The sequence below is a fragment of the Pristiophorus japonicus genome, chromosome 15 (genome assembly GCF_044704955.1).
Source record: "Pristiophorus japonicus isolate sPriJap1 chromosome 15, sPriJap1.hap1, whole genome shotgun sequence".
NCBI classification, from domain to species: Eukaryota; Metazoa; Chordata; class Chondrichthyes; family Pristiophoridae; genus Pristiophorus; species Pristiophorus japonicus.
Window position 1 is genome coordinate 32,132,497 of NC_091991.1, and position 21,593 is coordinate 32,154,089.

The window sequence follows — 21,593 nt, forward strand, 5'->3', positions numbered from 1 at the left end:
CTCTCACAGATAGCACTATGATAATGACCAGATAAACTGTTTTTGTTGTTGATTGAGGGATAGATATTGGCCAGGACACCGGGATATCTATGCTATTCTTTGAAATAGTGCCATGGGATCTTTTATGTCCACCTGAGACAGAAGACGGGGCCTCGGTTTAATGCCTCATCCGAAAAATGGCACCTCCGACAGTGCAGCACTCCCTCAGCACTGCACTGGAGTGTCAGCCTAGATTCATGTGCTCAAGTCCCTGGAGTGGGACTTGAACCCACAACCTTATGACTGAGGCGAGTGTGCTGGTGTAGAGAATTCCAAAGATTCACGACCCTCAGAAGAAATTCCTCCTCATTTCCATTTTAAATGAGTGACCTCTTATTCTGAAACTATGCTCCCTAGTTCTAGATTCCCCCACCAGGGGCAACATCCTCTCTGCATCTACTCGGTCAAGCCCCCTCAGAATCTTATACGTTTCAATAAGATCACCTCTCATTCTTCTAAACCCCAGTGAGTATAGGCCAAACCTGCTCAACCTTTCTTCATAAGACAATCCCTTCATCTCAGGAATCAACCTCATGAACTTTCTCTGAATTGCCTCCAATCCCTCCTTAATTGAGACCAAAACTGTACACAGTACTCCAGGTGTAGTCTCACCAACACCCTTACAGTTGTAGAAACATAGAAACATAGAAAATAGGTGCAGGAGCAGGCCATTCAGCCCTTCTAGCCTGCACCGCCATTCAATGAGTTCATGGCTGAACATGAAACTTCAGTACCCCCTTCCTGCTTTCTCGCCATAACCCTTGATCCCCCGAGTAGTAAGGACTTCATCTAACTCCCTTTTGAATATATTTAGTGAATTGGCCTCAACTACTTTCTGTGGTAGAGAATTCCACAGGTTCACCACTCTCTGGGTGAAGAAGTTTCTCCTCATCTCGGTCCTAAATGGCTTACCCCTTATCCTCAGACTGTGACCCCTGGTTCTGGACTTCCCCAACATTGGGAACATTCTTTCTGCATCTAACCTGTCTAAACCCGTCAGAATTTTAAACGTTTCTATGAGGTCCCCTCTCATTCCTCTGAACTCCAGTGAATACAAGCCCAATTGATCCAATCTTTCTTGATAGGTCAGTCCCGCCATCCCGGGAATCAGTCTGGTGAACCTTCGCTGCACTCCCTCAATAGCAAGAATGTCCTTCCTCAAGTTAGGAGACCAAAACTGTACACAATACTCCAGGTGTGGCCTCACCAAGGCCCTGTACAACTGTAGCAACACCTCCCTGCCCCTGTATTCAAATCCCCTCGCTATGAAGGCCAACATGCCATTTGCTTTCTTAACCGCCTGCTGTACCTGCATGCTAACCTTCAATGACTGATGTACCATGACACCCAGGTCTCGTTGCACCTTCCCTTTTCCTAATCTGTCACCATTCAGATAATAGTCTGTCTCTCTGTTTTTACCACCAAAGTGGATAACCTCACATTTATCCACATTATACTTCATCTGCCATGCATTTGCCCACTCACCTAACCTATCCAAGTCACTCTGCAGCCTAATAGCATCCTCCTCGCAGCTCACACTGCCACCCAACTTAGTAACATCCGCAAATTTGGAGATACTGCATTTAATCCCCTCGTCTAAATCATTAATGTACAATGTAAACAGCTGGGGCCCCAGCACAGAACCTTGCGGCACTCCACTAGTCACTGCCTGCCATTCTGAAAAGTACCCGTTTACTCCTACTCTTTGCTTCCTGTCTGACAACCAGTTCTCAATCCACGTCAGCACACTACCCCCAATCCCATGTGCTTTAACTTTGCACATTAATCTCCTGTGTGGGACCTTGTCGAAAGCCTTCTGAAAGTCCAAATATACCACATCAACTGGTTCTCCTTTGTCCACTTTACTGGAAACATCCTCAAAAAATTCCAGAAGATTTGTCAAGCATGATTTCCCTTTCACAAATCCATGCTGACTTGGACCTATCATGTCACCATTTTCCAGATGCACTGCTATGACATCCTTAATAATTGATTCCATCATTTTACCCACTACTGAGGTCAGGCTGACCGGTCTATAATTCCCTGTTTTCTCTCTCCCTCCTTTTTTAAAAAGTGGGGTTACATTGGCTACCCTCCACTTCATAGGAACTGATCCAGAGTCAATGGAATGTTGGAAAATGACTGTCAATGCATCCGCTATTTCCAAGGCCACCTCCTTAAGTACTCTAGGATGCAGTCCATCAGGCCCTGGGGATTTATCGGCCTTCAATCCTATCAATTTCCCCAACACAATTTCCCGACTAATAAAGATTTCCCTCAGTTCCCCCTCCTTACTAGACTCTCTGACCCCTTTTATATCCGGAAGGTTGTTTGTATCCTCCTTAGTGAATACAGAACCAAAGTACTTGTTCAATTGGTCTGCCATTTCTTTGTTCCCCGTTATGACTTCCCCTGATTCTGACTGCAGGGGACCTACGTTTGTCTTCACCAACCTTTTTCTCTTTACATACCTATAGAAACTTTTGCAATCCGCCTTAATGTTCCCTGCAAGCTTCTTCTCGTACTCCATTTTCCCTGCCCTAATCAAACCCTTTGTCCTCCTCTGCTGAGTTCTAAATTTCTCCCAGTCCCCAGGTTCGCTGCTATTTCTGGCCAATTTGTATGCCACTTCCTTGGCTTTAATACTATCCCTGATTTCCCTAGATAGCCACGGTTGAGCCACCTTCCCTTTTTTATTTTTACGCCAGACAGGAATGTATAATTGTTGTAATTCATCCATGCGGTCTCTAAATGTCTGCCATTGCCCATCCACAGTCAACCCCCTAAGTATCATTCGCCAATCTATCCTAGCCAATTCACGCCTCATACCTTCAAAGTTACCCTTCTTTAAGTTCTGGACCATGGTCTCTGAAATTACTGTTTCATTCTCCATCCTAATGCAGAATTCCACCATATTATGGTCACTCTTCCCCAAGGGGCCTCGCACAATGAGATTGCTAATTAATCCTCTCTCATTACACAACACCCAGTCTAAGATGGCCTCCCCCCTAGTTGGTTCCTCAACATATTGGTCTAGAAAACCATCCCTTATGCACTCCAGGAAATCCTCCTCCACCGTATTGCTTCCAGTTTGGCTAGCCCAATCTATGTGCATATTAAAGTCACCCATTATAACTGCTACACCTTTATTGCATGCACCCCTAATTTCCTGTTTGATGCCCTCCCCAACATCCCTATTACTGTTTGGAGGTCTGTACACAACTCCTACTAACGTTTTTTGCCCTTTGGTGTTCTGCAGCTCTACCCATATAGATTCCACATCATCCAAGCTAATGTCTTTCCTAACTATTGCATTAATCTCCTCTTTAACCAGCAATGCTACCCCACCTCCTTTTCCTTTTATTCTATCCTTCCTGAATGTTGAATACCCGTGAATGTTGAGTTCCCAGCCCTGATCATCCTGGAGCCACGTCTCCGTAATCCCAATCACATCATATTTGTTAACATCTATTTGCACAATTAATTCATCCACCTTATTGCGGATACTCCTTGCATTAAGACACAAAGCCTTCAGGCTTGTTTTATTAACACCCTTTGTCCTTTTAGAATTTTGCTGTACAGTGGCCCTTTTTGTTCTTTGCCTTGGGTTTCTCTGCCCTCCACTTTTCCTCATCTCCTTTCTGTCTTTTGCTTTTGTCTCCTTTTTGTTTCCCTCTGTCTCCCTGCATTGGTTCCCATCCCCCTGCCATATTAGTTTAAATCCTCCCCAACAGCACTAGCAAACACTCCCCCTAGGACATTGGTTCCGGTCCTGCCCAGGTGCAGACCGTCCAGTTTGTACTGGTCCCACCTCCCCCAGAACCGGTCCCAATGCCCCAGGAATTTGAATCCCTCCCTGCTGCACCCACTGCTCAAGCCATGTATTCATCTGCGCTATCCTGCGATTCCTACTCTGACTATCACGTGGCACTGGTAGCAATCCCGAGATTACTACTTTTGAGGTCCTACTTTTTAATTTAGCTCCTAAAATTCGTTTCGTAGGACCTCATCCCTTTTTTTACCTATGTCGTTGGTACCAATGTGCACCACGACAACTGGCTGTTCTCCCTCCCATTTCAGAATGTCCTGCACCCGCTCCGAGACATCCTTGACCCTTGCACCAGGGAGGCAACATACCATCCTGGAGTCTCGGTTGCGGCCGCAGAAACGCCTATCTATTCCCCTCACAATTGAATCCCCTATCACTATCGCTCTCCCACTCTTTTTCTTGCCCTCCTGTGCAGCAGAGCCAGCCATGGTGCCATGAACTTGGCTGCTGCTGCCCTCCCCTGATGAGTCATCCCCCTCAACAGCACTCAAAGCAGGACTTCCCTATTTTTATATTTCATCCCCCTTGCAATAAAGGCCAACATTCCATTTGCCTTCCTAATTACTTGCTGTACCTGCATGCTAACTTTGTGTTTCATGTTCAAGGATCCCTAGATCCGTCTACCGCAGCATTTTGTAATCTCTCCCCATTATAACATCTCAACGATCGATGGACGTGCCTTCAGCTGTTTGGGCCCTAAGCTCGGGAACTTCCTCCCTAAACCTCTCCACCCGTCTTTCATCCTTTAATACGCTCCTTAAAATCTACCTCTTTAACCAAGTTTTTGTTCATCTGCCTTAATTTCTTCTTTTGTGACTCGGTGTCAAAATGATCTGTTTTGTCTTAACACTGCTGTGAAGCCCCTTGGCACGTTATACTATGTTAAAGGTGCTATATACATAAAGTTATTAGTATTTAAATAATAATTTGCTTTTTTTAAAAAATTATTCCTACCAAAGTGGGTAACCTCACATTTTCCCACATTATACTCCATCTGCCGAACTTTTGCCATTCACTTAGCCTACCTATATCCCTTTGCAGATTATTTTTGTGTCCCCCTCACAACTTGCTTTCCCGCCTATCTTTGTATCATCAGCAAATTTGGCTACATTACACTCGATTCCTATATCCAAGTCATTAATATAGATTGTAAATAGTTGAGGCCCCAGCACTGATCCCTGTCACACCCGACTAGTTAGTTTGCCAACCTGAAAATTACCCATTTATCCTGTTTTCTGTTAGCCAATCCTCTATCCATGCTAATATATTATCCCCAACCTGATGAGCTCTTGTGCAATATCCTTTTATGTGGCACCTTATCGAATGCCTTCTGGAAATCCAAATATATGACATCAACTGGTTCCCCTTTATCCAGCCTGCTCGTTACATCCTCAAAGAATTTCTCAAGAGTTACATCGTTTAAGTTAGTGTCATCCACAAACTTGGATATATAACTATTTCTTCATCCATAACATAAAAGAAGAAAAGCTGAGGTCCCAGTACAAATCCCGAGCAAAGACCAGTTCCGCATGCGCAGAAGCAAGTGTTAGGACAAATAGTCTCCGACTCTGCCCTCCCCCTCTTCACTGCAATTTCCACTAACCCTTTTCTACGCATGCGTCCTCCTCGCCCGCTGCCCGAAACCAGAACCAGACCCGGCCCCGAACACCACGTTGCCTCCACTGTGTTGACCGAGTCTCCGATCATCCTCCGATCAGGCTGCGAGCGGCCAAGACCAATTCCTTTCAAAGCGGCAGTTTGAATGAAGAGTGCGGGTGACGGGGAGAGAGAGAACATAACATAAGAAATAGTACGAATAGGCCATACGGCCCCCCGAGCCTGCTCCGCCATTTAATACGATCATGGACTCAGGACCACTTCCCTGTCCGCTCCCCATAACCCCTTATCGGTTAAGAAGCTGTCTATCGCTCTCAAATTTATTCACTGTCCCGGCTTCCACATCTCTCGGAGGCATCGAATTCCAGATTTATAACCCTGAGGGAAGAAATTCCTCCTTATCTCAGTTTTAAAATGGGCAGCCCCTTAGTCTAAGATTATGCCCCCTAGTTCTAGTCTCCCCCATCAGTGGAAACATCCTCTCTGTATCCACCTTGTCAAGCCCCTTCATAATCTTATACGTTCCGATAAGATCACCTCTCATTCTTCTGAATTCCAATGAGTAGAGGCCCAACCGCCTCAACCTTTCCTCATAAGTCAACCCCCTCATCTCTGGAATCAACTAGTGAACCTTCTCTGAACTGCCTCCAAAGCTAGTATATCCTTTCGTAAATATAGAAACCAAAACTGTACGCAGTATTCCAGGTGTGGCTTCACCAATACCCTGTATAACTGTAGCAAGACTTCCCTGCTTTTATACTCCATTCCCTTTGCAATAAAGGACAAGATTCCATTGGCCTTCCTGATCACTTGCTGTACCTGCATACTATCCTTTTGTGGTTCATGCACAAGTACCCCCAGGTCCCGCTGTACTGCAGCACTTTGCAATTTTTCTCCATTTAAATAATAACTTGCTCTTTGATTTTTTTTCTGCCTAAGTGCAAGACCTCACACTTTCCAACATTATACTTCATCTGCCAAATGTTTGCCCACTCACTTAGCCTGTCTATGTCCTTTTGCAGATTTTGTGTCCTCCTCACACATTGCTTTCCCTCCCATCTTTGTATCGTCAGTAAACTTGGCTGTATTACACTTGGTCCTTTCTTCTAATTCATTAATATATATTGTAAATAGTTACTGATTGCCAACCAGAGAATGAACCATTTATCCTGACTCTGTTTTCTGTTAGTTAGCCAATCCTCTATCCATGCTAATATATTACCCCCAACCCCGTGAACTTTTATCTTGCGCAGTAACCTTTAAGTGGCACCTTGTCAAATGCCTTCTGAAAGTCCAAATACACATCCACTGGTTCCCCTTTATCCACCCTGTTGGTTACATTCTCAAAGAATTCCAGCAAATTTGTCAAACATGACTTCCCCTTCAGAAATCCATGCTGACTCTACCTGACCGAATTATGCTTTTCCAAATGTCCTGCTACTGCTTCTTTAATAATGGACTCCAACATTTTCCTAACCACAGATGTTAGGCTAACTGGTCTATAGTTTCCTGCTTTTTGTCTGCCTCCTTTTTTAAATAGGGGCATTACATTTGCAGTTTTCCAATCTGCTGGGACCTCCCCAGAATCCAGGGAATTTTGGTAAATTACAACCAATGCACCCACTATCTCTGCTGCTTTTTCCTCTTAAGACCCTAGGATGCAAGCCATAAGGTCAAGGGGATTTCATTTGCCTTTAGTCCCATTATCTTACGGAGTACCATCTCCTCAGTGATTGTGTTAAGTTCCTCCCCCACCCCCCCACACCATAGCCCCTTGACTATCCACTGTTGGGATATTGTTTGTGTCCGCTACAGTAAAGACTGATACAAAATATTTGTTCAGAGTTTCTGCCATCTCCACGTTCCCCATTACTAATTCCCCGCTATCGTACTCTAAGGGACCAACATTTACTTTAGCCACTCTTTCTTTTTATTTTCCTATTAGAAACTCTTGTTATCTGTTATATTTCAAGCTGGTTTACTTTCGTAGTCTATCTTCCCTTTCTTAATCATTTTTTTAGTCATTCTTTGCTGGCTTTTAAAAGCTTCCCAATCTTCTGTCCACCCACTAGTTTTGGCCACTTTGTATGCCCTTGGTTTTAATTGGATACTTTCCTTTATTTCTTTAGAAGCAGGGCGGTGGGGAGGGAAAGAAGTGGGTCGACCAGGAGCAGTTCGTTTCTCATTCAGCGCCAGTTTGAGTGATGAGTCAAGCGACACTGTAAAGTGCTCCGTGAGGGGAGAGACACGGGAGAGAACGAACGTGGGTTTGGACGGTGAGAGAGCCTGGGGGGGGGGGGGGGGGGCGGGAGGAGAGAACACTCAGGGAAGACAGATCATGTTCTCCAACCCTCTGGTGCATGTGTTACAAGGGACATCAATGAAATCTAGAAGTCACGACACGGTCATTATTCACTTCATACCCAATAAACCGGTTAACAATCCGCACAGAATGCCCCATCAATGTGGCGGGGGGGGGGGGCGAGGGGGTAAGGTCATGCACTTACGCTGGAGTAAGGGACGTTGGCTGGAACTTGGTGGCTTTTGGGGAGATCTATCTTCTGGCTTCTGAAGTCAAAATGGATCGAATTACAAATTGGAAACTTGGTCAGAACTTGGGCTGGGTGGTTCATTACGTATTCCAGAGGAACTTCAGGATGTGGCTTATCCTCCAACGCCACCAATCAGCAATAGGTTATGTGATAATGGAGACCCAATCAGAGAAATGACCATCTTTCAGTTAGTACAAATAAAATGCATCCTTTTTATCTCTGCTCTGTCTTCTTCCCCCAACCAATTACCAGCACCCATCACAAAGTTACCTCCAATTCCATGCACTTTCATTTTTGATAATCTCTTATGTGGCACCTTATCCGATGTCTTCTGAAAATCCATAGACAACATCCATAAAGTGACCTAAAAATTCAACAAGATTAGTTAGACATTTCCATTATCCACAAACCCTTGCTAACTTTTTGATCAGCTGATACTTGTTCAAGTGCTCTGATGACAGATTTCAATCATTTCCTCACAGCTGAAAGTTACCTAGTTTCTCCCTCCCTTATAGAATGGAGTTACAATCGCAAATTCCCAATCCAAAGGCACAATTGTTGAAGCTAAAGAGCTTAGGAAAATTGTAACTTGCACGTCTGCAATTTCCTCATCTATTTCTTTTAATATCCCAGGGTAGAAACCATCAAGTCTTGGAGATTTGTCTATCTTAAGTTTAATTATAAAAACGGTACAGAAAATGAAAATAAACTTATTAAATTAATTTTCTCCCCTCCACCCGATTTATTTTTAGGTTCATGTACTGCTGGTATTGTGTCCGCTTCCTCCACTGAAAATGCCTACAAAGTCTGCCATTTCCTTATTTTTTTGTCAGCATCTGTCTTTAATGGTCCCATTCCCATAAGATATATCTTTTGCTGTTAGCTTTCAATTGCAATTTTTTTTCATATTCCGGATACAAAGAAAGTAATGGTGCATGATGTCTTTATTGTTTAAGGCTCTCCCACTCCATTGGATTTCCGGTTTCCTTTTCATTTGTAGAAGCCTTTTTTTAAAAACTTAATACTGTCTTCCCTCATTTGATGACCATGGTTGCTTAGCTACACATGCAGCCTTACCCTAACCAGTACATCAGGATATCTTCAGAATGCACAAAATGTACAGTTGTAATTGGTTTGAGTGCCTTTTTCAGCACTTAATGCTCCAACTCATTTGCCAGAACCATAGCATCAAATTAGATGAGCTCTAGTGTTAGGGAACCCACCATGCAACATCAGTTCAGAATAAAAGCACAAACAGAATATTTGGATTTCCAAAGTATGTATTGAAATTGTTTTCCACATCAGCAATCTACTGGAAGATATACATCTTGTACAACAATGTGGGGTTGGAGAGATTGCCACCTGTGACATCATCAATAATTTTACTTGGTACAGACCACACAATTTCCATAATCATATTACCACTTTCCATGGCTCCACTCCAATACTAAAGACAAGGATTGCAGTTGGAAGGAAATTGCTGCGGATATCAGAGACAATAGTGGTCTTGGGGAAAAAAAAATGCGCTATAGCTTGGCCCAATTAGTATCTGCTGATTTTTTGAATTTATTCACTTTATCCAGGATATCTGTTAAACTTGAAGCTTGTTTACAATAGGATTCTGCACAAGGGCAGCAGAGAGACACAGCATGTTACAAGACAAAACAGATACAACATTAAATCTATTTGTACATGCTTTAGAACACCTAATCTTTCAGTTTTCAAACTTAAATATACTGGTTTTAACAGTTAGAAAAGTTGAGTGCAGATGATTACCTTCATCTGTGGAGTCCAGGACAGGCAGGTTGTGCAGGCCCCAGGTCTGGCAAGTCCAGCCTGAGCCCTCCTCGCAGGGCAAAATAGTACACCACCACAATCTTTGCAAGTTTATTGAAGAGGGACCTACTTGTCCAGGCACCTAAAGCAAGCTTTCAGCACCTCCTCAATTGCGATCATCAGCCACAGCTTCATCAGACTCCTTACCCACCCCTGTATAGATGGCCGAATGGCCAAGGACAAGTGTGTTGTCAGACACTTTTTATAATGCATTGCAAGACTATTGCTTTGCACCATTTAGTAATTTGCATGCCAATGATTATTAATCTGGGATGCTGAGTGTTTAACATAGTTTCTTTTAATACACTATTTGGTCATCTACTTTTAGTCCTTTTAAAATTCGCAGAAAATATTCAAGTATTCAAAGTCAGAGTCCTCTATACTTTCAAATATACCATGATTATTGTACACAGATTTGAATGTTTCCCATAAAAACTTGGGTGTTTAGCAGAGAAGGCTTTCCCTAAACAAATAAGTTTACAATAAAATACATTCAAGACATATTCTGAAAGATGTGCAGTTATTTTCACATCTGAGGTTTTAAAAAAAAACTGTATATAGAATATCTACTTGAATAAGGCAGCCACTTCTTGAAGTGGTTCCGTACAGACTCGTAGCCTTATAGTGTAGTGGTTTTACAGTAGGCAGACTTAAGACCAAAGATGTGGCCAGTACCGAAAGTGTTCACTTCCATACAGGCAGGGAAACAAAACCTCTTGCTATTATGTTCCAGTACAGTCCTAGCACAGCTATTGGAGAAGGTAAATATAGGTACCAAAATAATCCCAAAATTAATAAAGCCAGTTTTGTAATACAGGAGCCCTGCACAACCAATAGCAGTTCCTAACATTATTAGGGTTATAACCTTTTTATCTGGAGTTGTCAAATTTAAGACTCTGTCCTCTATTTTGGGGTGGGGGGGGGAAGAAAGTGGAGGAAAAAAAAAAACAGAAAACCCAACTTCAAATTGAAAAGTAGTTTATTAAATAAGTGCAAGATTGAATTAAACCATTATATTCACATATCACAAAAATACAATCAAGGGCACTTAAATCATCTTTGGGAAAAACAGGAAATCTCAATTCATTCAAAATCAGCGTTACAAATGCCTAGAGTCTGAACCTTCTTAGTAACATCACTAAGTTTACACAAATTGTTATCCAAGCTGCATAATTTGTTGGTTTAAAAAATGCAAATTCAGTTTAGCACTGAAAATACAAGATTGGTAATTAACATTGCAATACTGATGTACAAAATGTTTGTTTTAAATCTTTATATTCAAGGCTAAACCAAATGCTTGCTCTCAAGTGCATGACTATTTGTTGTAGGTTTAACAGAGATACACAAGGCAAACCTTAGTCCTAACTATTGCTCGCTAAACCTCTTCATCAAAATAAAAGACTATAGACCCGTGATACCCTAGCGGCATTGTGCCAACTATACACTCCAAATATATTTATGCCAGTGAAAGGCAGCTTAGTTGTGGTTTTCTTTGCCCTTCAGACAATTTATAGTATTCAATCCAGAATTATTTTATTTTGCAGTGTGCCAATATAAATAAAGCAAAGCATTACACAACATTGTATGCACAAAGATTGACAAGTGTGAAACATTATAAAATAATAATTCCATTCTTGAATTAAAAAAAATCATGACATTCTGTTGGTTGATTCAACATTGCAGGATACAATATGAAGTGGTTAGGTTTAGTGGATAATTGATCAATAAGCCAACATTTGATAGGCAAAAAGATATATCTTGATGGCCATTACTATTATATGGCAGATAGCATGATGTTGGATTATAGCTGCCATATTGACCATATTTTGCTAGCAACCATTAGCCACTTTGACTTAACATATCTTTCTCATACTCAGCTGGGAAGGAAAGATACAACAGAGCACAGCTCCAGCAACTTTCTCAGCATATCAAAAAATGATATAGCTGGAATCTCACCCTTCAGTGCAATATCTAAACCAGCTACTATTGGAAAGTAAGCTTCATTTCATACTAAAATTTACAATGATATAATTACAGATTCTATAGAATGATTTCTGGACCAAATGGACATGATATAATTCTACCATTCATTGCTGAAGAAATTCAACAAGCTTTGATAGAAAGATTAATGGCAAGCTATTTCCTCAATGTTACACTATTGAAGGATGCACATTGGAATTAAACTAGATGCCAGGGTAACTTTGTACATGTCCAGTCCCTTACCACCAAATCAGTTAGAGCAGATGATCTAGCCAATAAATGCCAATGTGCCCTTGGGTATAGTATTCACTTCATTTTTTAAAGAAGCATCAAGGATGTGGGTGAGGAAAAATGAGAAAAAAAGCATCAAAGCTAAGGAATTAAGTGATCTAGCCTTGAAACAGTGGTATGGTGGCCCCAAGTTAACAACCTATGGTTGGAGTGAAAACAAAATTAGTAAGGGCAGGGAAGAAACAAAAATGGCACCCTTGTGTCCAAGATACTGTCATTCCCCCCAAGATAGTGTCATTCTAGGGTCTTATACTAGTGTTTAGTATGCACATGTGCATTCAGAATCCAAGGCAAGTTTACTCCATTCTTAGCATCATTCACACAATTCTGACCCAAAAGACTACATATAGGAAACACAAGACCATCCTTCCCTGCTGCAATATTTTGTTCCATTTTGACAGGCAGGGAATGAAGAAAAGCAATAAATCTCAGTCTGAGCCAATAGTTAAACTGGCATCTGCCTCCCAACCCCAAATTGAGTGAAGATCCCATCACAGTCAGACTGGATGGCCACTGAACAAGGAGGGCACCATTTGTCTCAACACCCATTTCTTTTTTGATGTATACAAGTTTGTTGTAATATCTTTAGTGAAGTCTGGTTAGAAAAGTCACATGTACTGAAATATGAGATACTACTCAATCATGCTACAGTGGTGAGAAGCACAAGACTCCATCGGGAAAAAGTCATGCAGTACCCACCAAGTACACATATAGCTGTGGTTGCTGTTTGGCAGATAATTCATGCAAGGAAAACAAACCTAAACCATTTGTTTGGTTAGTGTTGTACCTCACTCAAGCAATCATATGCATTGTTGTTCTTTTGAAATAAAGACAATAGTCCTTGCAAAATAAATGCTACTTTTGTAAGAACTACAATACATAAAAGTATATTAAAATTTTTCAAATTACATTTCAAAAAGGCAAGTTTAAAAAAACAAGGAAACATCTAATGGGTTGGGTGGGGGAGGGGAGAGAGAGAAAAATGGAAGAAAAAATGCAATTCCTAGTGATTTGTCAGTCCACACAGACAAGGAAGAAGATCATGTCACAGATGACAGCTAGCAAAAAGACTTCATAAGGTTTTATGGAATAGCTGGGGTGCACCAGGTCCATGATGGAACATTAGTTGAGGGTCAAATCTGTACCTAAAAAAAAGTACCTTGTTAAACTGCATACTGATCATAAACAGTGACACAAATACTACCAACTGGCACACTCAGGGTGAGCAACATACCAAGGTTCTGAACCTCAGGGCTTAACCAGGAGGTGACAGCCAGTGAATCAAGGTGGAGGACATGTAGGTGTTTGCAGGACCCAAGCAAGATAGCTTTTGCTGTCATTTAATTCTGCACTTATTTTGGCCCATCCAGATTTCAATGTTAAGATAGGCAGTTGGGAACTGCCAACTGCACTGAAGAGGTGGAGGGGAGTTTTTAAAGCTAACTACTCACAGATGATGTTGCTGAGACATAATACACAAATGACAAAAGTGAAACAAGGGTGAAAATTGGAGGCACACTTGTGATTGAGGGAAGGGAAAAGGCTATAATGCCTACAATATATATATATGGAACCACGAGAGAACAGTGCCACACAGAATTACTGTGAAGGAGTATGGATTGGTTGACATGGTTAAGGCAGCAAAAGGGTAAACATATTGACAGCAAGGCAGTCACACAAGACATAGTTGGTGAATTTGACTAGTGTAGCCTCAGTGCCATGGGCAGGCAGAAATCAGAGTTTCAAATGGAACAGACCATTACTTCATCCATTTACTGACAGTAGAAAGGCCTTCATATTGTAGCTTCTTAGTGAAACTGTTGACAAGTTAAGAATATCTTTAAGCAGTCTCCTGTCCATAATGGAAGTGGTTAAAGTTTGCAATAGGCTTGCTGATTGGGTCAAAAATGAAAATATGGTGGGAAATAGAATACAATTAAGGTGGCCTTGCCACTTCAGTGACCAACACAATTGTATCAAGGCCCAATAATCTTCTGTAGCATTACTCAAGACAAAGCACCCTTTCCAGGGCTATTGTGTTAAAAAAATTTACAGGGGTTCTTAGCAAAGCTGTGATGGAAGTGCTAAAGAGAAGTCTCAACTTCTAGTCCTCCCTGTATCATCACTTATGTCTCTCCCAGACACCCGAGCCAGACAGATATATGCAGGAGCAGGACTTTGTGCACATGAGGGGCAAAACTCAGTTACTGGCTACTTCCCTGCTCACTCAATTGCCAACATACTACGAGAGCTCAGGCTAGAAATTCATTTTTTTTCCCCCCCACCCCCTGTTATTTTACGGACAAAGTACCAAAAATTTTGCTTTTTTTTTAAAAAAAGGGGGTAAAATTGACAAAAGAAAAAGTGCCAGATGGTAAAAATCAGCATTGTACGAGGATGTGTGGTAGAAACCACGGTCCTTGCCAACTTTAGCCCGAGGCCCATCACCACCAAAAATATAGGCCCTGGGAGGGGAAAAAAATTGCAAAAATAAAACAAACACACACTATACACTTAAACTAATGAATCGCTGAAAAATAATTAAATAAAAACTTCAACTTACCCTTTTTGTAGGTCTTTATACCGACTGCTCTTTCTGGGGCTGCAACACAGGCTTTTCTCATGCTGTTTTCTCTTCCTTCTCTCCCCCCCCCCCCCCCCAATTTTAAGCAGTGCGTTTTTTTGGCGTTGTACGTGGTTGATATGCTTTTCGGCGATATTTCACAACCACCATTCGTTAACTTTGGCCAATTTAGGAGTACCTTTTACTGGCAAAAAAATCGCCGAAAAAAAACCATGCGCAAGGCTAGCCAATTTCTTCCCCCCCCCCCCCCCCCCACCCAAGGACCTAAGGGAAGCTGCTACAAAACTCACTCACCTCAGCATAGGCAACATCAAGACAGTAATGCATGCACTGCATATTTGCAAATCATTGTGCATTTCCTGAGGAATGCACAACATCCCTTCTTACCTTGGATCATATACCCCTGGCGTGTGACATGTTGATCCAGAACAAGACTGCAACATCATGAGACGATGGTTCATCTTCTCAAGAATTTCTTGATCTATAGTCTTTGCTATATTTATGACTTGGTGTGGATCAGAGGTTAGATTATAGACTTCTACGAACACCTAAATAGAAAAAAAAACTTGGATCATGGAAGGGTTAAGTTGGTATACTCATGCCCTTCACTTTCAAAAGGGAACAATGATGATTGCTGTATCATTACAATGATAAAGATAATAATAACTACCTTGTGCATTTATGACCATGCCAGGCCCAATATTAAAGTAATGATGCATTGTAAATTGTTCAATGGCTTAAAAAAAAGTTTTTCTTCATTTAGGTAACTTCATAGAAACAGAAAATAGGTGCAGGAGTAGGCCATTCAGCCCTTCGAGCCTGCACAATCATTCAATATGATAGCCGATCATGCATTTCAGTACCCCATTCCTGCTTTCTCTCCATATCCCTTTAGTCGTGAGGGCCACATCCAACTCTCTTGAATATATCTAATGAACTGGCCCCAACAACTCTGTGGTAGAGAATTCCACAGGTTCACAATTCTCTGAGTGAAGAAGTTTCTCCTCATCTCGGTCCTAAATGGCTTACCCCTTATCCTTAGACTGTGACCCCTGGTTCTGGACTTCCCCAACATCAGGAACATTCTTCCTGCATCTAACCTGTCCAATCCCATCAGAAATGTATATGTTTCTATGAGATCCCCTCTCATTCTTCAAAATTCCATTGAATACAAGCCTAGTCAATCCAGTCTGTCATATGTCAGTCCTGTCATCCTGGGAATCAGTCTGGTGAACCTTCGCTGCACTCCCTCAATAGCAAGAATATCCTTCCTCAGATTAGGAGACCAAAACTGTACACAATATTCAAGGTGTGGCCTCACCAAGGCCCTGTACAACTGCAGCAAGACCTCCCTGCTCCTATACTCAAATCCTCTCGCTATGAAGGCCAGCATGCCATTTGCCTTCTTCACTGCCTGGTGTACCTGCATGACAACTTTCAAAGACTTATGTACCATGACACCCAGGTCTTGTTGCGCCTCCCCTTTTCCTAATCTGTCAGCATTCAGATAATAATCAGCCCTCCTGTTTTTACCAGTGGATAATTTCACATTTATCCACATTATACCTCATCTGCCATGTATTTGTCCACTCACCTAACTTGTCCAAGTCACCCCGCAGCCTCTTTGCATCCTCCTCACAGCTCACACTGCCACCCAGCTTAGTGTCATCTGCAAACTTGGATATTACATTCAATTCCTTTGTCTTAATCATTAATGTATACTGTAAATAGCTGGGGTCCCTGCACGGAACCTTGTGGTACCCCACTAGTCACTGCCTGCATTCTGAAAAGGACCAGTTTATTCCTACTCTCTGCTTCCTATCTGCCAACTAGTTCTCTATCCATGGCAGTAAATTACCCCCAATACCATGTGCTTTAATTTTGTACACTAATCTCTTTTGTGGGACCTTTTCAAAAGCCTTTTGAGAGTCTAAATACACCACATCCACTGGCTCCCCTTATCCACTCTACTAGTTACATCCTCAAAAAATTCTCGAAGATTTATCAAGCATGATTTCCCTTTCATAAATCCATGCTGACTTGGACTGATCTTGTCACGGTTTTCCAAATGTGCTGCTATTACATCCTTAATAATTGATTCCAACATTTTCCCCACCTCTGATGTCAGGCTGACCGGTCTATAATTCCGTGTTTTCTCTCACTCCTTTTTTTAAAAAAGTGGGGTTACATTAGCTACCCTCCAATCCATAGGAACCGATCCAGAGTCTATCGAATGTTGGAAAATGACCACCAATGCATCCACTATTTCTAGGGCCAATTCCTTAAATACTCTGGGATGCAGACTATCAGGCCCTGGGGATTTATCGGCCTTCAATCCCATCAATTTCCCAAACACAATTTGCTGACTAATAAGGATTTCCTTTAGTTCCTCCTTCCCCTACTATTTCTGGAAGGTTATTTGTGTCTTCCTTAGTGAAGACAGAATCAAAGTATTTGTTCAATTGGTCTGCCATTTCTTTGTTCCCCCTTCGGACTTCACTCGATTCTGACTGTAAGGGACCTACATTTGTCTTCACTAATCTTTTTCTCTTCACATATCTGTAGAAGCTTTCACAGTCAGTTTTTATGTTCCTGCAAGCTTACTCTCATTCTATTTTCCCCCTCCTAATTAAACCCTTTGACCTCCTCTGCTGAATTCTAAATTTCTCCCAGTCCTCAGATTTGCTGCTTTTTTTGGACAATTGATATGCCTCTTCCTTGGAGTTAACACTATCCCTAATTTCCCTTGTAAGTCACGGTTGAGTCACCTTCCCAGTTTTATTTTTACGCCGACAGGGATGTACAATTTTTGAAGTTCATCCATGTGATCTTTAAAGTCTGCCATTGCCCATCCACCGTCAACCCTTTAAGTATCATTCGCCAGTTTATCCTAGCCAATTCACATCTCAATTGAACAAGTACTTTGGTTCGGTATTCACTGAGGAGGACACAAACAACCTTCCAGATATAAAAGAGGTCGGAGGGTCTAGTAAGGAGGAGGAACTGAGGGAAATCCTTATTAGTCGGGAAACTGTGTTGGGGAAATTGATGGGATTGAAGGCCGATAAATCCCCAGGGCCTGATGGACTGCATCCCAGAGTACTTTAGGAGGTGGTCTTGGAAATAGTGGATACATTGAGAGTCATTTTCCAACATTCCATTGACTCTGGATCAGTTCCTATGGAGTGGAGGTTAGCCAATGTAACCCCACTTTTTAAAAAAGGAGGGAGAGAGAAAACAGGGAATTACAGACCGGTCAGCCTGACATCGGTAGTGGGTAAAATGATGGAATCAATTATTAAGGATGTCATAGCAGTGCATTTGGAAAGAGGTAATATGATAGGTCCAAGTCAGCATGGATTTGTGAAAGGGAAATCATGCTTGACAAATCTTCTGGAATTTTTTGAGGATGTTTCCAGTAGAGTGGACAAGGGAGAACCAGTTGATGTGGTATATTTGGACTTTCAGAAGGCTTTCGACAAGGTCCCACACAAGAGATTAATGTGCAAAGTTAAAGCACATGGGATTGGGGGTAGTGTGCTGACATGGATTGAGAACTGGTTGTCAGACAGGAAGCAAAGAGTAGGAGTAAATGGGGACTTTTCAGAATGGCAGGCAGTGACTAGTGGGGTACCGCAAGGTTCTGTGCTGGGGCCCCAGCTGTTTACACTGTACATTAATGATTTAGACGAGGGGATTAAATGTAGTATCTCCAAATTTGCGGATGACACTAAGTTGGGTGGCAGTGTGAGCTGCAAGGAGGATTCTATGAGGCTGCAGAGCGACTTGGATAAGTTAGGTGAGTGGGCAAATGCATGGCAGATGAAGTATAATGTGGATAAATGTGAGGTTATCCACTTTGGTGGTAAAAACAGAGAGACAGACTATTATCTGAATGGTGACAGATTAGGAAAAGGGGAGGTGCAAAGAGACCTGGGTGTCATGGTACATCAGTCATTGAAGGTTGGCATGCAGGTACAGCAGGCAGTTAAGAAAGCAAATGGCATGTTGGCCTTCATAGCGAGGGGATTTGAGTACAAGGGCAGGGAGGTGTTGCTACAATTGTACAGGGCCTTGGTGAGGCCACACCTGGAGTATTGTGTACAGTTTTGGTCTCCTAACCTGAGGAAGGACATTCTTGCTATTGAGGGAGTGCAGCGAAGGTTCACCAGACTGATTCCCGGGATGGCGGGACTGACCTATCAAGAAAGACTGGATCAACTGGAGTTCAGAAGAATGAGAGGGGACCTCATAGAAACGTTTAAAATTCTGACGGGGTTAGACAGATTAGATGCAGGAAGAATGTTCCCAATGTTGGGGAAGTCCAGAACCAGGGGACACAGTCTAAGGATAAGGGGGAAGCCATTTAGGACCGAGATGAGGAGGAATTTCTTCACCCAGAGAGTGGTGAACCTGTGGAATTCTCTACCACAGAAAGTTGTTGAGGCCAATTCACTAAATATATTCAAAAAGGAGTTAGATGAAGTCCTTACTACTAGGGGAATCAAGGGGTATGGTGAGAAAGCAGGAATGGGGTACTGAAGTTGCATGTTCAGCCATGAACTCATTGAATGGCAGTGCAGGCTAGAAGGGCCGAATGGCCTACTCCTGCACCTATTTTCTATGTTTCTATACCATCAAAGTTACCTTTCTTTAAGTTCAGGACTCTAGTCTCTGATTAACTGTGTCATTCTCCATCTTAAATGAAGAATTCTACCATATTATGGTCCTCTTCCCCAAGGGGCCTCACACAAGATTGCTAATTAATCCTCTCATTACACAACACCCAGTCTAGGATGGCCAGCTCTCTAGTTGGTTTGACGTATTGGTCTAGAAAACCATCCTTTATACACTCCAGGAAATCCTCCTCCACCATATTGCTACCAGTTTGTTTAGCCCAATTTATATGTGGATTAAAGTCACCCATGATAACTGCTGTACCTTTATTGCATGCATCCCTAAATTTCCTGTTTGATGCCATCCCCAACCTCACTACCACTGTTTGGTGGTCTGTACACAACTCCCACTAGCGTTTTCTGCCCTTTGGTGTTCTGCAGCTCTACCCATATAGATTCCACCTCATCCACGCTAATGTCCTTCCTTAATATTGTGTTAATCTCCTCTTTAATCTGCAAGGCTACCCCACCTCCTTTTTCTTTGTCTATCTTTCCTGAATATTAAATGCTCAGGGATGTCGAGTTCCCAGCCTTGGTCACCCTGGAGCCCTGACTCCATAATCCCAATCATATCATCTGTTTACCGCTATCTGCGCAGTTAATTCATCCACCTTATTACGAATGCTCCTCGCATTAAGACAGAGCCTTCAAGCTTGCTCTGTTCTTTTTAGAATTATGCTGTAATGTGGCCCTTTTTGATCTTGGTCTTTGATTTTTCTGCCCTCCACTTTTACTTTTCTTCTTTCTACCTTTTGCTTCTGACCTCATTTTATTTCCCTTTGTCTCCCTGCATAGGTTCCCATCCCCCTGTCCCAATAGTTTAAATCATCCCCAACAGCACTAGCAAACACTCCCCCTAGGACATCAGTTCCAGTCCTGTCCAGGTGCAAACTGTCCAGTTTGTATTGGTCCCATCTCCCCCAGAACCGATTCCAATGTCCCAGGAATTTGAATCTCTTCCTCTTGCACCATTCCTCAAGCCACGTATTTATCTTGGCTATCCGGCTATTTTTACTCTGACTAGCACGTGGCACTGGTAGCAATCCTGAGATTACTACCTTTGAGGTCCTACTTTTTAAATTTAACTTCAGCTTGTCGGACCTCATCCTGCTTTTTAACCTATATCATTGGTACCTATATGCACCGCGCTGGACCCTCGATCCTCTAGTATTTCCGGAAGGTTATTCATGATTAACTCAACCATTGAAGCTTCTTTTTCTACCCAGTAGAATTTGTTTTGCTTCCCACGATTTCTAACCAGGAGCACATTAAACCAGACAGTCCACTAGCAGCAAATCGCTAGATTTAAATCTTTACAAGCATATTCTGGGAATTTCTTTAGACATAGTCTACAAACATCTGGCATTAAAAATGAATACTTGAAATGTGCACAATCTCTTTCCCCCACCCTGCACCCCAACCAGATCCAGTCACCTTGCAATGGTAACTCCTGTGATTCATGACCACAGAACTGCTAGAAGTAGTTTGAAATCCAACAAGTGCTTAGAAGTACATTATCTCGTATTTGTAATATAAAAATCTACGAGGTAGATTTACCTGAAAGGAGGCCCAATTTAGTATACAAAACTGGCTGTACTAATACATTAAAGTTGTACTTTGGAGCCAATCTCGCCTCCAAAATTATAGTATGAACAAGAATATAGCATTGTTGTTACACAATGGAGTTTAGGTCTAGTACACCCTCCCATGTTAAAAGCTAGGCTGATACTGGGCGGCATCTTCCATATGAGACGTTAAACCGAGGCCCTGTCTGCTCTTGGGTAGATGTAAAATAAACCTCCATGGCACTATTTTGAAGAGCAGAGGAGTTATCCCTCAATCAACATAACCAAAACAGGATTATCTGGTCATTACACTGCTGTTTGTGGGAGCTTGCTATGCTCAAATTGGCTGCTGCATTTCCCACATTACAAGTGACTACACTCAAAGTACTTCATTGACTGTAAAACACAGACATCTGATGGTCGTAAAAGGCGCTATATAAATGCAAGTCTTTCTTTTTTACATTACATCCCATGGCACCTTCCTTTTTCACTTCTACCACTCTTTCAGCTACAACTAGATCACAGACCATAGCGCTTTGGACACAATAACTGAAGCATGTGACAAGGTACAACAATGACTCTTATGTTACAGATGGACTTCAAATATATCAGGACTGTCGGTGC

General features: G+C 42.1%; 1 protein-coding gene across 3 annotated transcripts in view; it reads right to left on the reverse strand.

Annotated features, from left to right (window-relative positions):
• gnsa (glucosamine (N-acetyl)-6-sulfatase a) overlaps window positions 1–21,593 on the reverse strand; it is a 48,008-nt gene that overhangs the window by 13,036 nt on the left and 13,379 nt on the right. The window contains exons 13-15 of one of the 3 annotated variants that reach the window (XR_011596738.1): window positions 15,116–15,276; window positions 8,308–8,401; window positions 5,472–5,610 (exon numbers count right to left, since the gene is read on the reverse strand). Coding sequence is in view for 2 of the 3 variants with exons in the window: in XM_070900288.1 (XP_070756389.1) it covers window positions 8,326–8,401; window positions 15,116–15,276 (237 nt within the window). In the remaining variant the exon portion in view is untranslated. Of the gene's footprint in view, window positions 1–5,471; window positions 5,611–8,307; window positions 8,402–10,834; window positions 13,290–15,115; window positions 15,277–21,593 lie in introns of those variants that run through there. The other 2 variants (XM_070900288.1, XM_070900289.1) reach the window with 2 other exon arrangements.